The following is a 17219-nucleotide window of genomic DNA, read 5'->3' as shown; positions in this document are numbered from 1 at the left end:
TGCAGACTGTGTCGATGAAGTTCAGAGAATGGTGAACTATTTTGTGGAACGGTGTTCCCATAATTACATGACTGTCAGCATTTCTAAATGCAGCATTATATTCTTCCAACGTAAATTGATATCGATTGTATTTGACTACACCATAGCTGGACAGCCTTTGCAGCGAGTGACTCAAGTTCGAGACCTGGGTGTTATGCTAAATAGTGCTCTCACACCTAAACACACTATTGTAAAGTAATCTCGAAGGGAAATAGACAAGTTTATTTTCATGAAAAATATTTCGATAATATTACACGATATTGGTTAATATATTTTGATATTTAACGTTAATCTGCCAATTGACATCCCTCCAACGATAATTTAACGTCAATGAGCTATGATAAATACTTTGTAATATTGAACATTGGAAATATTTCGCAATATATCAATAGTTTCTTGCCCCAAGGCTAGGACTTATTTTCAAAATTTCTGCTGAGTTCATGGACTCACCATTCCTTCGATCTCTCTTAAAACTGTAAATAAAACTTTTAGCAAAAGTGTCGACCATGTTGGGTAAGAAAATCAGTGATTGATATGACCAATGCAGATCATTTACCTTTTCTTCTCTCCGGAATCTAATCGTAAAAGAAATTTTGATCGATTGATGCTAAGAACTTGGGAATCTGATGAGAAATTACAGAGATATGAGCGTATAAAACCAGACCTCTTTTTCGGCGGTACATTTTTTTATTTTTTGTGTTCTCTTCCCTCCTAAGCCAAAAGAACTTTATACATCTTAGACTGTTAGTCTTTGTAATTCAAATTTGCAATATTATGAACAGATGCGTTAGAACAAATGGTAATAGTTGAAAAGGTGACTTATAGGACTCGAACGCAAGGTTAACGTAAAATTACGTCAGCCTATTTGATATCAACATATTTCTTGCAATAGGTTTGGGAATACAACTCAATCAAGTTGATGGTGTGAAGCAGTGAATTTCAATTATAATTCTTTTTACTTTTTTTTTATTAAATGGTCTTGAAGAGAAGTTTTGTTTGATTGACTTGTAATTCGAAAATAATGTACAACAATACTGGAACATAGGTGATCTTACCGGTCACCGTCTAACCGCGGCTATTAGGGATTGCCAATCCTCTTATTTTGACGCTACGTCTGGAATACCGCAGGGAAGTCACTTAGGACCGCTTATCTTCCTGCTGGTTGTATTTCAATGACGTGAACCTAGTTATTAAAGGACCAATGATTTTCATTTCATTATCTCTAGCAGGGTCCCCCGTCAATTCCAACAACAAGATACTCTATTACACCAATTCCAACAACAAGGTACTCTATTACACCTGATTCCACCACCAACACGCATAATTTCGACTTACCGTACATACTTGTGTACTAGGGTGGGGAATCATTATATGGAAAAAACGAAATTTGATAGCAGAAAGCCAGAACCAAGTTTTTTTTTGTTCTATTTGGGGCCCCCAACAATCCTGAATTTATTGGAAGTCGATTGGTTTTGTCTCCGCTTGGCGCATTGCATTTTAAATTAATATGGAGATTTGTATGGAAAAACCAACTTTTTTGCATTTTCCATTCTACAGAGCTCAAAATGGCTCAAACCATAGGTTTCATGACTTCATATGGTTGGTTTTTTGATGCCTAACAACTTGGCCGAAGATACTAAAGAGCTAGGGTGCGCTAAAAAAACTAGAGCTGTTCAAAGTTGAGTATCTCGAAATTTATGTTGCAAATCATTTTTTCTGCCAACACTGCCAGTGTACCGGCGTTAGTCAGATTTCCATCAGAAGTAACCTCTGAAACACGTTGTAGATTCTATTTACGCCTAGAATACTGACCTAAAATTGTTTGCTTGGTCCAGCTGAGTGTATAAACTCGTTACGACAGGTTACTTCCGATGGGAATTCAAATGACGCCGGCACATCGGTAATGTTGGCAGAAAACAAGATTTATTGCATTTAAATCGACATACTCAACTTTGAACAGCTATGGCTCTTCTTAGGGACATTCTAGCTCTTCAGTGTCTTTTGCAAAGTTGTTAGGCATCTAAAATACTATACTTTAACATAATGTAGTGCATTATTAGATTTTTTTTTTTTATTCTCGCTTATTTTCCGTCGGTCTAGTTCCGCCACTGTTGTGGCCAATCACCGACGCCCAGGGAGGGGGGGGGGGGTTGTATGGGACCCCAAAAGGAACCAAAAAAACTTGGTTCTGGAAAATCGATCATTTTTCCCTACCCTATTGTGTACATACTTTACTTTCATGGCGACAGATCGTTGAGATCCTATGCCGAATCTAGAATTCATCGGTATAAAAACCGGTCTTGGGCTGCTCCTCTCCAATCTACCCTTACACCCGCTGCTCTAGCATCCTCTTCAACAGCAACAGCTGCTTCGAAGTCGTCGGCCTCTATTCGGTTTTCTGCTAAATATTATATTTGCCGGTCGCTCATCCGACATCCGTGCTACGTGGCCAGCCCACAGTAACCTGCCGTGTTTATCAACTTGACAATATCAGCGTGTTTGTATATTTCGTACAGCTCGTGATTCATGCGCCTGCACCACACCCCATTTTTTAGTTTGCTTCCAAATATTGATCGCATTATTGTACCCTCGAAGACCCCTAGTGCTCGTCGATCGGCCTCCTTCCACGTTTACGATTCATGTTCGTAGAGCGCCACCGGGAGGATCAGATTCCTACAGACGCAAATTTCGTACGGATCTGTAGGCTACGGGACCTAAGCTGACTACGCAATCCTCAATAAGCCGCAATCCGTCTCTTCACCTCGCGGCTCACCTCGTTATCACATGTCAGGAAAGTCCCAAGATAAAAGTCCCAAAATATCTCCACTCATCTCCACTGCAGCACCAACATCCGTAGAACTACCACACTCTCTGCCAGCCACCATGTACTTCGTTTTGGCAGTGATAATGGTGAGTCCAACTCTCGCAGCTTCCCTTTTGAGAGCCGTAAAGGCCTCTTCAACTGCTCTACGGTTATCACCAATTATATCAATGTCGTCCGCGAAACCCAGATGCATGTTAGACTTTGTGATGATGGTGCCGCTCCTCTGCACACCTGCCCTTCTTATTGCACCTTCTATAGCTATGTTGAACAACAAGTTCGAGATCCCGTCACCGTGCCTCAGACCATCTAACGGCACAAACGCGTCCGAAAATTCGCCCACTGTCCTGACGCATGACGCGAAACCGTCAAGCGTCGCACATGACAGGTTAATTAGTTTTGTTGGGAAACAATTTTTTAGCATTATTTTCCACAGCTCGTTGCGTTTGACTGTATCCTACGCCGCCTTGGGGTCAATAAACAGATAATGTGTCTGCAAGTTGTGTTCTCGAAACTAGTCGAGGATCTGTCTCAAGCTAAACATCTGGTCCGTTGTAAGCGTCCCACTCGAAAACCGCATTGGTATTCTTCAACAAAGGCTTCCTGCAACGGCCTCAGTCACTGGAACAGGATACAGGAGAGATTTTTGTAAGCGAAATTGAAAAGGGGTTATGCCGATGTGCCTTCTTGTAGCTAGGGCATATGAGTACTTCCAAACAGTCCGTAGGTAGTTGTTCCTCAGAGGTTTAGGAAAATCTGGTGAATTGCACTACACAGCCGCTCGCTCCCGATCTTGAAAAGTTTGGCCGGTAAGCCGTCCTTCCCAGCGGCTTTGTGGTTCTTTAGCTCTTTGAAAGATTCTTCACCTCGTTCAATGTTGGTGGATCCACAGCTTGTCCGTCCTCCCCAATTTCTATCCTTTCCTCCTCGACGACTCTCCTACCTTCCTCACCGTTCAACACCAATTCAAAATGTTGCTTTCAACGCCTGGCCACCTGCGATTTATCGGTAATCAGGTTCCTCTCCTTGTCATTACACATGACATGTATCTCCGATGACGATCTTTATATCGTGCTGTGGGCACTCTCCATACGTTTTCTCAAGGAGCTCATAGAACTCCTCCCGTATAACTGTCCTAAATACCTAAGGAGAGGACTAACACAACAACAAGCCGGTAATTTGAAAAACAAAATGAACTGCGCTGCACAGTTTTCGCAGCTGTACATCGCCAACAAGCATATCATTGAAAGCACAGAATATCATTACCAAAGGTAACAGGACTTATGCCAGTGAAGTCAGACTACCGAAAATTGTGTGTTGCCTGGAGAGGTAGCCAAGCACGCTGTGTCCGAAGGAACTAAAGCTGTTACGAAATACACTAGTTTCAAGTAAATTGTTTTTTTTTTCTTCCTGTCAAGTACAAATTACTATCGGCCCTTTTCAGGCACGCAAACACGTTCTTGAAGCATAAGTTGCAAAAAATTTAAATTTGTTCGTTGTTGTGATTGAGTCTTTGATCATTGAGTCATCACCGGTACAAGATATCGACCCCAATTCAATTACGTTTCCCGTTTTAGACCAAAAGTAATCATATACAGTAAGCACCCGATTTTATCTGCCCCCGGTTTTATCTGCCCCCGGTTTTATCGGCCCCTGATTTTATCAACTTTTCCGCCCGATTTTATCATCATATACCATTTCATCAAAAAAAATGTCAGTATGAACTGATTTTCTATTTAGATTCAATATTTTAGTACTTTTGCACAGCACTGTGTAGAATAACACCATTTTGGATATAGTTTTCATTGAAAACTCAACCATTGCACAGTGTTTTATTTTGGCGTTTTCGTTCGATTAATTGAATTCACCATTCAAGCCATAACGTATATTAATAGATTTTTGAATCTATTAAACAACGCATCTTTTAAAATAGAAAAATGGGTGATCAATTCACCTTAAAGTTAGTTAGAAAATTTTCTTCTTCATTTGATTGAGATTGACGCATAGTCTTCAGCAAATCTCTTGCATATTACGAACAATATGAAGTTTTCTTTCGAGAAGCACTAAAAATTCCAATGTTAGTTCTAACTAGCCCACATTTTTCCGAAATTTTGATCCTTCTACAAAGTTATTAGTCTTCCAAAAATACATGTTTTTTGCTAAAAATTTTTGTTTTATCTATTAAAAATAAACAAGCTATTTGCCATATAATAATATTTTCAGGGGTCATCACACGTCAACCATCTCCAAATCTTGCAACTACGTCATCGATATGTTTTCTTCTGTTTTCTGCTTGCGGGTGAATTTATAAAATGTAAAAAAGTCTCAATTTTCATGTGCAGTCAGTAAACCACGTATACACATTTAGGGTCATTCTTTCTATCGTCAGTCGTTCTCAAAACAATGGAAAAAATAATCGGTGAGCACATCAAATCATCATATCTTTCTAAAACTCCTCTTAATAAATATCATTTGCTTACCAGGAGGGGAAATCGTCGGTAACTGCATTCCATACTATAGTTACAAAACAAGAAAAATCTTTTGCTGCAAAAGAAATTTCCCTTGCGGCGTTTCTTGATATTGAAGAGGCATTTGATAACTCGTCTCATGACTCAATGACTGCTGCAATGGAGAAACGTGGTTTTGACAATTGCATTATTCATCGGATAAGCGAGATGTTTTCAAAAAGAGAAATAGCAGCAAGCCTTGGTAGCTCTAATATAAGTGTAACAGCTATAAAAGGGTGCCCACGAGGAGGGGTGATATCTCCTCTGATGTGGTCATGGTGTGGTTGATGATCTTCTAAAAAAATTGATGGAAGAAGGCTTTGAAGTAGTTGGATTTGCTGATGATATTGTCATTATTGTTCGTGGCAAGTATGATGATATCATCGCAAACCGAATGCAAATTGCCTTAAACATTATTTCCTCGTGGTGCGATAGGGAAGGCTTGAATGTAAATCCTTCAAAAACCACTATCGTCCCATTTACACGTAGAAAAAAAACTATGCTTAATGATATTAGGCTAAAAGGTGAGCTTCTTAAACTCTCAGATAACGTCAAATACATTGGAGTAACTCTTGACAAAAAACTTAACTGGAATACACATCTAGAGCAGGCGATAAAAAAAGCTACAAATACTCTATGGATATGTAATAAAACTTTAAGTAAACAATGGGGACTCAAACCGAAAATGATCCATTGGATTTATTCGGCTATTGTGAGACCCAGAATTACCTATGCTTCACTAGTCTGGTGGACAAAAACAAGGGAGAAAGGTGCTCAAGATAATTTGGAAAAACTTCAACGGCTAGCCACTCTCTCAATAACGGATGCAATGAAAAGCACACCCACCAAGGCATTCGAAGCTCTACTGTTTATGCTTCCAATGCATCAATTCATACAATTAGAAGCCGAAAAGAGTGCCTTACGGATCAAAAGATCATTAAAGCTCTTTGAGGGTGATTTAACGGGTCATCTAGGTATTCTAAAAATTATTCGTATCAATCCCCTAGTGATCAACAATGAAGACCGGATGGAGAAAAGATACAATTTTGAAAGACGATTTCGAATGTTTGAACCTGAGCGTCATGTTTGGGAACGCGGAGGTCCTGATCTCCGCCCAGGATCAATCATTTTCTACACAGATGGTTCAAAAATGAACAATCGAGTGGGAGCAGGAGTAACTGGCCCAGGAATAGACCTGTCAGTTCCAATGGGCCAATGGCCAACTGTCTTCCAAGCTGAAGTCCAAGCAATACTAGAATGTTCTGAAATATGCCTACGCAGGAAATACAGACACTCAAACATTTGCATGATGTCCGACAGTCAAGCAGCGTTGAAGGCTTTGAAGTCTGCGACATGCACATCAAAACTAGTTTGGGAGTGTGTTCAATCACTCCAAACACTGGGTTGTAATAATCAAGTAGACTCATACTGGGTTCGTGGTCACTGTGGAATAGATGAGAACGAAAGAGCCGATGAACTGACAAGACTTGGATCGTCTCATCCGTTCATAGGACCAGAACCCTTCTGTGGTCTATCCGCTTGTTCCCTTAGAATGGAACTAAAAGCATGGGAAACTCTGAAAGTGGAATCCAACTGGACAAACACCTTCATCGGTAGGCAGTCGAAAGGTTTCATCACTCCGAACGTTTCTATGACTCGTAAAATACTGGATCTTTCAAAAAAAGATCTAAGCACGTATACTGGTTCAATAACAGGGCATTGTCCGAGCCGTTATCATTTGAAGGTTATGAAAAACCTTCAAGATGATACATGTCGAGTATGTGGCATGGAAAAAGAGGACTCGGAATATCTGTTATGCCGATGTCCGGCAATTTTTATCAAAAGATATAAGTCCTTCGAAAGAGGTCTTCTGGAACCCTCTGAAATCTGGAAAACAAATCCCAGTACGGTTGTGCGCTTCATACGAAGTATGATACCGGACTGGACTAATGCTATTGGTAATTAAAATCGCTAATTTTATGTATTAAATTATTGGTTTACCATCTTTCATAACAAAATTTTATATAAAAAAAAATTCCCGATTTTATCACTTTCCCTATTTCATCACCCCAAACATCATCAAGGGGGTGATATAATCGGGTGATCACTGTATTCATTTAAAAAAAAAAATCACAATTTTTGGTTTATATATTGAAAATTTTAAATATTGCATGTTGATGTTTAGATTGACTACACTCATGCTTATACAAGGTTCAAGCATTTAAAGACGGTTTTCTAGGTTCATTTTCAAATCAAAAAAATCTATTTTTACGCGGTTTCATGAATCTTAGTGTACACATCTCGTGTGATAATTAATTTAAAAGAAACATACTGCTAGAAATAGCAAGAAAAATCGTCCCACGTCATATGCAAATAGCAATTCACAATAACCAGAAAACATACAGACGTGCCGGGCGCCATGACAACATCAACGGCGCTTTTAAGCACTCCAAAATTATTTTTTTAAGTAGATATTGTTATCACTTGCCAATACATTGCGGATAAAAAACGGCAAAGAAATGTTTCGTTTTCTCTTCAAATCTATCGTATACGAAGCTCCTCCTTTACTAAAAACTCGTCCATCTAACTTTTTACGTCGTACGTCGCCTGTGACCGAATTGTACCGTTGCGATTGGTTGAAATATGATGAAACTGCCAAGGAATTTTAGCCACTTTTATATGAAAAATGTTTTCAAAACTAATTTCATAAACTAGATTAGTTTATTCTTTATTTAACGAGATATCAATGTCCTAAGCCCGTTCAGTGGAAACAAATTCATAAACATTTGTAAATCCTTCATTGTACCGTTTGACTCCATTCTCAATTTTTGGCATGCCACCTTACTAAAGTAAGACGTAACGTAAAAAAATCTCAAGTTTTCTTATCACGACATCAATTTTGAACGGACACTATACACCATCTGAGCACAATGTTTGATTAAAAACTAAAGCGGAAGTGTCAAGTCGGTTACGTTACGTTTTATTTATTATTTTGTTGCATTTTACAGAAAATAAAATTAAATTCACATCGAAACAAGTTCGGTAAACATGTCATTTAGGTTGAGGAGTTTAAAAAAATGTATGTTTAATAATAAGTTTGCAACTTTTAATCATTTTATTCCGAGTTTAAATATTTTATTTACCCCAAGTTAAGTACTTGGTAACGACGATATCATAATTGAAAGCGGATCAGATGATGAAAAGGGTCAATAGTTGCATAGTACATGCCCACAACTGAGAATTGACCAAACACTTTTTAACCTAGTAATCTAAAGAGCTTTTCTTATTCACCAGTATAAGCTATGAATTGTGACCGTGTCCAGGATAAGGGTTCACACAGCGGTAAAACAGTCTGGAGACCCAAAGTAGTGATTTTTTCTTTAGCCTTTCCTTAGATAGCCAAAAAATCGAATATATATTGAGGTTATAAGTAAAAACAATATTTAATATCATAAGAAGCATTCTGTTCTTTCAAAATAGGATCATTGATTCTTAGACAAAGGTTGGTTGAACGTAAATCGAACGATTATGAAAGCTTTTCGAAAAATAATAAAAATATAACCGAAAATAAAGCTATCTGTGAGATTATCGCATTAGGAGCTAAAATGACAATTACAGAGACAGAAACCATTTTCAACGATTTCGCCTGAAGCCAATGTTACTAAGGTAAACTAAGATTTCGCAACTATCCTACATGCAATGGAATATATCGAGCATTGCTCCCGAAGAATTAGTGATGACACTATCAAAAATTGATACGCATATAAAAGCCCTTGTCTGGATATGCGAACTGAAATTCTCAGTACAAACACTTCTCACCATAGCATACAAAATGTATGCTAAAAAAACAATTGCCTTCCTAAACCAACGCACTTGGCTCTAACGTAGTCAACAACCCGGCCTCCGGCGATATTCTTCTTGAGACGAACCTGTTCTGTCGCAAGTCATACACGCACGCACCCTGCCGGATGTCGATGGCATACCGTAAGTTGCCACCAGCCAGCCTACGAGTCAGGCCAGCCCCGGGGACGGAAGGCACAGAACAGACCATTCAAAACGTAAAATCAAACTTCTCATCATCATGTCAACAGAGTTTGCGAAAAGCTCTACCGGGCCATTCTTTCGTCGTCGTGTCGCATTGTGTGTGGGCGGAGGTTTGTGGTGCTCGTGTGCAATATTGTTCCATTCCGTCTTCCGAAAGACGCTGTAATTTGTCGTATAAGACTTTAAAGCGGAATTCATAATCATTTCACTGTTATTGCAAGTTATGTTTCAAATTATAAGGAAGTGTCAGGAAATATGGAACAACCGACGGTACGATAGAGAGGAAAACTCGAGAATCTTGTTGCTAAAATATTTGCTTATGCACGTCTAAAAAGCCTTTTCTTCTCGATCATTTACCTGTCGCAAGGATAAGACGAAGATGAGCACATAAAAAATAAGACTGCATTCTGCAGCAGCGTCGTCTTTCCGGTCTGAGCTTATCAAACCGAAGTTGATAAGGCGCTGGGAGATGGCGCTTTGAGGCGGCACAGATTACCAGGAAGGCAATTAGTTTTACGCCCTTTTGTCTGTTCTTCCCTCTGGCACCTTGCAAAGTAGTTGGTCTCAGAATGAAACGCGCAAAAATAAACACATCGCTGCCGTCGAAGTACGACGTGTCTGCGACAGTGTAAACTTTCACACAGAACTGATGGCTTGCTGTTGGTTGGTGATACGCATCGGAAGACCACACGTGAGATAACACTGATCCGGTACAACTCGATCATAAACGGCTATTAGCATTTTACAATTCGATAGTTTAACACGAAAATTTTTCGAAATACGCGTGAACAAGCGAAGATAATAATACGTAACCAGTAAAACTACTGGTGCTAAACAGGACGGCAATATTTGCTTTATAGTATATAGAGGTGATAGTGTATAGTGTAGCCGTGCCTAGGGTTTATATTGTGCAACACAAATGTGAAAAATTCTTTTTTTGCATTTTATTTAAATTAGTGAATTTTTTTTTTTGCAACTTTTAACTTCTTGACATTATTTTTTTTTTTTTTTTGATTTATTATTTCCAAAACCACCCCCTGCGCACGGCTATGCTTCAGCATTTAGCCAACCACGAATCGCATTAGAGGCTGAAAATTTCATGTGGTCTATCCAGATGCTGACTTGAAATACTCGTGGGCGATTATAACTTGAATAAATAAATATAAAAAACTTGTTATGCGATGTTCCGTTTCGTTTACATCCCATACCAACCTCAGGTGTCTGTTAGGAAGACATTCTGAGCGAGATTAGCTATTTGAAGAAGCTAGTAATTTATCAATGTAGCTTAGAAATGCTGATGTTTTCAAGTTTCGAGCCCATTAGATTGCGAATGACAAACTGGGTAATAAGAATATTTAGACCTAATACTTTCGCTACCTAATCCGGGCTTAACCTTCTCGTGCCCAAGTCGCTTAAGAATCAAAAATTTTTAGCGTGCCATCACGAGGTCCAAGAAAAAAGTAGCAAATCAACAAACTATAACCGGAATTCTAAAAAAATCAGCTTGAACCGGTAGCTCCTCGCTAGCACGTGATTCGCCTCTAGGTCATATGAGGGAACCGACCGGAGAGGGCAGTAGAAAAAAAAAACGATATCAAAAGAGGTTCCTTGGTGCAGTCGCACAGTTGGTTGCCAAGTGCTTTCCGACTTTGGAATACAAATTACCAGCAACCGGTATTTGCATAGAATCATGCATTAAACAATTTGACACATATTCTACTAGGAAGAGATATGGATGAGAAACGGATTCTGCTGCATATGTAACGAACAAGCGAAATTCATTCAAATGTTTCAAACATTACTTATCTTTACGGTAGTTCGAACAATGTTCATACCCGCTTTATAACATTTCAAAAAAGTTTACGAATCAAAGATGGTTTTAAAAAAAATCCGAATAGTGCTTTTTTATTAAATTTACATTTCTCAGCTGTAGTTTTGTGGAATTGTTTCGCAAAACGTGGACCACCAACTTCTGCACGGTGAAATCAATTAGTGTAGGCCAATAAATGCCGATGTTTACGCATGCGCATCCCGTATTTGCGTTTCAAATTCAGACGACAAAATATTGATCCACACGGGTTAAGCTTGAATTGTACAGACGTATCAACACCTACGTACGTTATGAGATCATCCCAAAAACCAGGATTCCTCCGAATTTGTTTGCTCAATTGAATCGCATTTGGTGCGCCAAATAATTAGACAGACAGAGAGCGAAGAACGTACAAATCATAAACCTCAACATCATACACAGACAGCCCACGAGAAATTCGCGAGACTGCCTGACTACTGGTTTGCCACTTGTGCTAATAATTCCTTTCTATCGGTACTTTTTTTGCAGATGAATATCAGCCAGCAGGAGTATGAAACCAAATATCGAGAGTACCTGGAGCGAGTCAACCGGCGGAGCAGTCAGCAGCGATTGCTACAGCTAGGACAAGATGAGACTGACGATCTGGACGAGGATGAGCACGAGCATCCTCTTGTTGAAACGCGGCATCTCTACAGCTTCCCTAATTCAGGTAGGTTTTTTCTTATTTTGAAAAATTGCAAGATAGCTCAGTGATACCTTCAAGGCAATTCTGTAGTTTAACATAGCAATAAACTTACTCCACTTAATGAAGTCATTATGATCTTAACAACCTTTGACCCTTCCGTTGGTGTACTGCTTGAACTTGTGTTGTACTTGAATATAACACAAAAATATATTTTTCCCTCATTCGCATTGATTTTGTCACCTTCAAAATAGGTCCTATAGGTGCAATAAAATTATTTCGAAATAGAACCCAAACGTGCTATCAGCATTCGTAGGTTAACTGAGCTGAGGCCTTCAAGTACCCTTCAAACAGGTTTTTATGATTCCTTTTGACACAAATTTACAACCATCGTTCGGAATTTGAAAGAAAAAAAACTCTGAAAATAGAAGCAAATTTTTACATCAATGTATCTTATTGTAAGTTGAGTAACTTTATTAAAAAATTCTTTACACATTTATCTAGGGAAAAATTTGTATAGAATTAAAGTGCGAAACTACTCTCAACCAATCGAAACACTTTACAAATTTGGCCCGACGTACAGTGGTACGAGAGCTCAAAATCGTGAACTTTTTTCATTTACTCTTGAGAATATATTTAGTATACAATAAGCTTCAAAAAATGACAAAAAGTTTGAGTTACACTTCAGAAAAATGGTGTCCTAATCAAAGTTGTAGATAATGTTGTCACAAAAAACTTTGCCGAAGACTTTTTCCATCCACCTTCTCTAGTTTTGGAGATATATCGTGTCATATCAGACTAGTCCTTAAAATTCGATTTTTCAAATATATAAAAAAATTGTAGCATTCAGAAGGCAACAATGATGTTATCTCTTTGTTCCGTGAAGATCACCTAAAATATGATCTGGCCAAACACTTCATCTTGACTATTCCAAGATGGACCGAATGGAGCTCGTTAAGTAAAAACAAACCCCACAACAGAACTTCTTCTTCAATACAATTCATCTCCCTTGTAGAAGACTGAACCACTGCGACCATTGTTTGATCTATTAAGGTAAAAATTCATCTCGTTTACGATGGAAAATCTTCAGTGCTTTTTCTTGAATAGATTGCGGCCAATCAGACTTGACGTATTCAACAACAATCTGTCACGACGGTTTCCATGGCAATTTGCTTTCTGAGTGATCGAGTTTCAACTTCGATGAAATTCAGTAAACATACGAACTCATCTTCGTGCTCTATTCCGTCGTTGCCTTCAATAGGCTATCGTGACAAGAAGTCCACTGATACGTTTTGAACTTTTTTTGGTAATGAATTCCGTAGTCATGAACAACCTCGTGGCAAATGAGATGGGTCGCTCAGGCTTGTCAGGTTACTCGTGTACAATCACAGCACCTATGCCCTTAATAGATGCGACACATCACAGTAGAGTTTTATCGGTAATTCCGAGTCGTAATGAGCCAAAACTGTATATTCCCTAATTAACTTCTTCGCCGCTTCGGAAGCCTTCTGCCAGTTGTCTGACCAAAAAACTTCGTATCGTCCTCCAAAAGCTCGTATATTGGCTTCACACTGCACACTGGGAAAAAATTTACCCAAATTCCCCCCGGCTGAGCTGGCAACTTGAAATATAGCATTTCTTATGTAAAATTGGTCGATAAATTGATTGGTGGTGGTTTTATCCTGTGCAGGGCACGGTGAAGGGTTTATTTTGCCCTCTTTCATTTGCGTTTTTTTAGTATACTCTATCGATTGCTGCTGAATTTTTTGTGCAGAAATGAACAAAATCTACGTATACATTAGCGGAGGACTCAATAAAGATGGTTCCCTTCTCTAGGGGAAGGGGTCCCTGGCAAATGAAACACAAATTTCCTCATAACTCGAGGACTAATCAAGCAAATGAAACCAAATTTGATATGAGGAGGAACAGTGAACTGTGGTAAATTGTACCACTTACAGACCTAGATTTGAATGAAACCATCACCATTCGATTCCCAGGAACTTTTCACATATGATAAGTTCACTTTTAAACAGTATGCTGAGCGGCGTGTGTTGTTATACACGTTTCAGCACAAAAATTACATAAATAAGGTGAAATGGGGAGAAATATGGGTCATAGTTCGTGGAACGGATCACTAAAAATCGCCATGTCTAATTTTTTCAAATAAATAATAAATTAAATACTATTAAATACTTCAAGAGTTTCATTCTGGAAGTTGATTTTCCAATTTTTATTGAATTTGGGTAAGTTTTCAAGTTGTTATTGTCATTTGAAATTTGGGTCAGTATTATTTGTAAAATACACATATCTTTGAGAATATTGCATCTAATTTGATGAAATTTTCACAGTGAATGCATTGTAAGTTGTATTTTTGAAATATATGTTTTTTCAATAGTAACTATTTTAAACAATATGGGTCATTCCATACGAAGTGACCACGAAAAAGCACAAACTTGGACACGACCATCACAGATTTTGCTCAAAGTTGGGAGAATCATTCATCTACCGTCACTTTGGAAAAATCCCAAATTTGGTGTCGATTGAAATACCCCCCGCTCTGTGGGACCCCCCTGTTTATTGCAAAGTCACGCATTCTTTGTTCAAAATCTCTTTTTTCTTTTTCTTACAATTCATAGACGTAAGATGTCCGAAAAATACTGATAGATGATTTTTGAAGAAAATAAACCAAGCAATCCAGGAAAAATATAAGTTTTGACCGGAAGTGTTGCCAGATAAATTATTTTTGTATTTGAAATTAAATTTGCATTTTTCGGCTAATGCAGCTGATTTGATTTTAAATTTGATGGTTTCATCGTGTTTCTCAGAAAATTTTACGTAAGAAGCACTTACCACTCTGTGGTAATATGAGATATGGGTGTCTTACGTCTATAAATTGTAAAAAAAAAATAATTACGAAGTTTACAACTTTTTTCGTAAAAATGTGATATCTCGAGATTGGCTCATATTACCTCGGGATGATAGTTGTTTCTTATGTGAAATTTTCAAAGGAACACGATGAAATTATCAAATTTAAAATAAAAATGGCTGCATTTGCCGAAAAATGTAAATTTAGTTTTCAATCATCTATCAGTATTTTTCGGACATCTTACGTCTATGAATTGTAAGAAAAAAGAGATTTTCGACAAAAATTGCGCGACTATGCAATAAAGAGGGGGGTCCTGGAGAGCAGGGGGTATTCCAATCGACACCAAATTTGGGATTTTTCCAAAGAGACAGTAGATAAATAATTCTCCCAACTTTGAACAAAATCTGTGATGGTCGTGTCCAAGTGGCATGTACACTTCCTATGGAATGACCCATATGTTGAAAAATTATGTTCTGGGGCGCTGAAAAATCTGAAAAAATCACAAGTATTTTTGAGAAAATTTCAAAACTCCTGAAAATTTCGAGTTGGTGTTTTTTTCAGTTCAAAAGATATGGGCTTTCAAAGTTGGTGCCGCATAGCGCCTGTCACCTTAATCCTAGATTTCGGGACAATTGTTTAAAAAAATGATCTGCATAATCACAAATTATCAAAAATTATGAAAAGTTCACTCTATTTAAAACGAAAGCAATCAACTATTTTGTGTTGAGAAATAGAGGAATGGTTTGTTCAGAAAAGTTGTAGAGAATTCAAAAATATGAAACTGCTAAACAAACGAAGCTCCTATCACAGACAAACGGACGTGCCTCTTTGAATAAAAATCCCGAAAAATCTTCGTCCTTATTCGAAACATTACACTCATGCACCACTATGTGAGCAGGCAATAAGCCTACCAACTTATTCTCATAAAACGGTTTTTGTTTTTGCTAATGGGTGTGTACGCTTACTTAAATCAACTTAGAATTTAGTTTTTCGCACTTAACTTCTGTTAGTTGCATTTTGCAAGAAAATATTGTTCGCAGGAATTGTTAGGGCACACAAAACACACATTTTTGCCAAAGATTATATATCTCCAGGACTTTTCCTTACAAAGCCATATCATATCTTAGCTCATTTTTTTCGAAAATCTCAAGAACGCATAGGGTAAGAAGAGGTAAGTCGAATCATGATTAAGCTAAAGTACTAAAAACTCTTGTAAATTCCTTTTGTCCCAATCCACACATATTAGAGTAGGGTAGGTTGCAGTAGGTTTTCATATATTTGTATTTGTGTTAAAAGTAGATGAATAGTTTATTTAGTAAAGGTTTAAAATGTAAAAAAAATGTATTTGTGTTAAAAGGTAGATGAATAGTTTATTTAGTAAAGGTTTAGAATGGGTAAAAATATGATTTTTTGCTGGACATACAAAACTCCTATCTTCATTGGGTACAGAGTTACAGAATACTTTATATGAAAGCTACTTAAAATTCAGTTTTTTTGTGCGCTACTTTTGTTAGTTATATTTTATTTTATACTCATCTCCAGGATTTCCTCACAAAGTTATAGCATATTTTAGCTTTTTTTTTTCGATAACCTAATAAATAAACTAAAATTGTGTATATGATGTATAAGGTAAAAAAGGGCAAGTGGAATAATGATGCCAATACTTTTTCTCAAGGTTTAGTTCAAGTACTCAAAACTGTTATAAGTTCCATCTGTCTCAACCCACTATTTACCCTATACGTTCTTGAAATTATTGAAAAAATATGCTAAACGTTGACATAACTTTGCAAGAAAAAGTCTTGGAGATAGGGTGGCGAAAAAAATTTCAAGATAAAATTCCCTGACTCTCCCTGATATTCCCTGGAATATCATAATAATTTTCCTGATATTTCTCAGCATTCCGCACAAAAAAGTGCAACATAGATTAACGCAACTCTGGAATCCCAGTGAAAAAAGTAATCAATCGAATATGGAACCGAATCGTGGAGGTCCCAAAATAGCCTTTGATGCTGAAAAAGCAGTTTTTGTGCTAATGAGTCGTTTTAAAAAGAATCGCACCTCCGTTAAAAATTTTTCCCTGAATATTTTGTTTCCCTGATATTCCCTGATTTCTCTGAGCGAAAAATAAATTCCCCGACATTCCCTAATTTTCCAGGTTTTCGACACCCTGTGGAGATGTGTGGTCTTCACCAAAAATATGTGTTTTGTATTAGGATTTGCAATTTTCCCGGGAATTGATTTCCCGGCAAACGGGAATGAAAAATCTCATTTCACGGGAATTCCCGGGAACCGGAAATGTAGAATAATTCTTAGCAAATAGTAGCGGAGATCGACCGGAATAATTGTTACAGAGGTGGGATGGCTTTCTCGGTCTTGAAGAATTAAAACGACTAGATTTTGGTCAACCTGACGTTTCGACCTTTGGTTTAGGCCTTTATCAAAGGATACTA

The 17219-nt window shown here is 37.8% G+C and overlaps 1 protein-coding gene across 1 annotated transcript in view; it reads left to right on the top strand.

Moving 5' to 3' along the window:
• The window catches only part of LOC129723745 (uncharacterized), a 94349-nt gene that overhangs the window by 67513 nt on the left and 9617 nt on the right, over window positions 1–17219 (top strand). The window contains exon 2 of the mRNA XM_055678148.1: window positions 11750–11930. Coding sequence (XP_055534123.1) covers window positions 11750–11930 — 181 coding nt within the window. The remainder of the gene's footprint in view (window positions 1–11749; window positions 11931–17219) is intronic.

The sequence above is a fragment of the Wyeomyia smithii genome, chromosome 2 (assembly GCF_029784165.1).
Source record: "Wyeomyia smithii strain HCP4-BCI-WySm-NY-G18 chromosome 2, ASM2978416v1, whole genome shotgun sequence".
NCBI classification, from domain to species: domain Eukaryota; kingdom Metazoa; phylum Arthropoda; class Insecta; order Diptera; family Culicidae; genus Wyeomyia; species Wyeomyia smithii.
The sequence above is the reverse complement of the archived record's forward strand: the minus strand, read 5'-3'. Positions and strand labels throughout refer to the sequence as shown.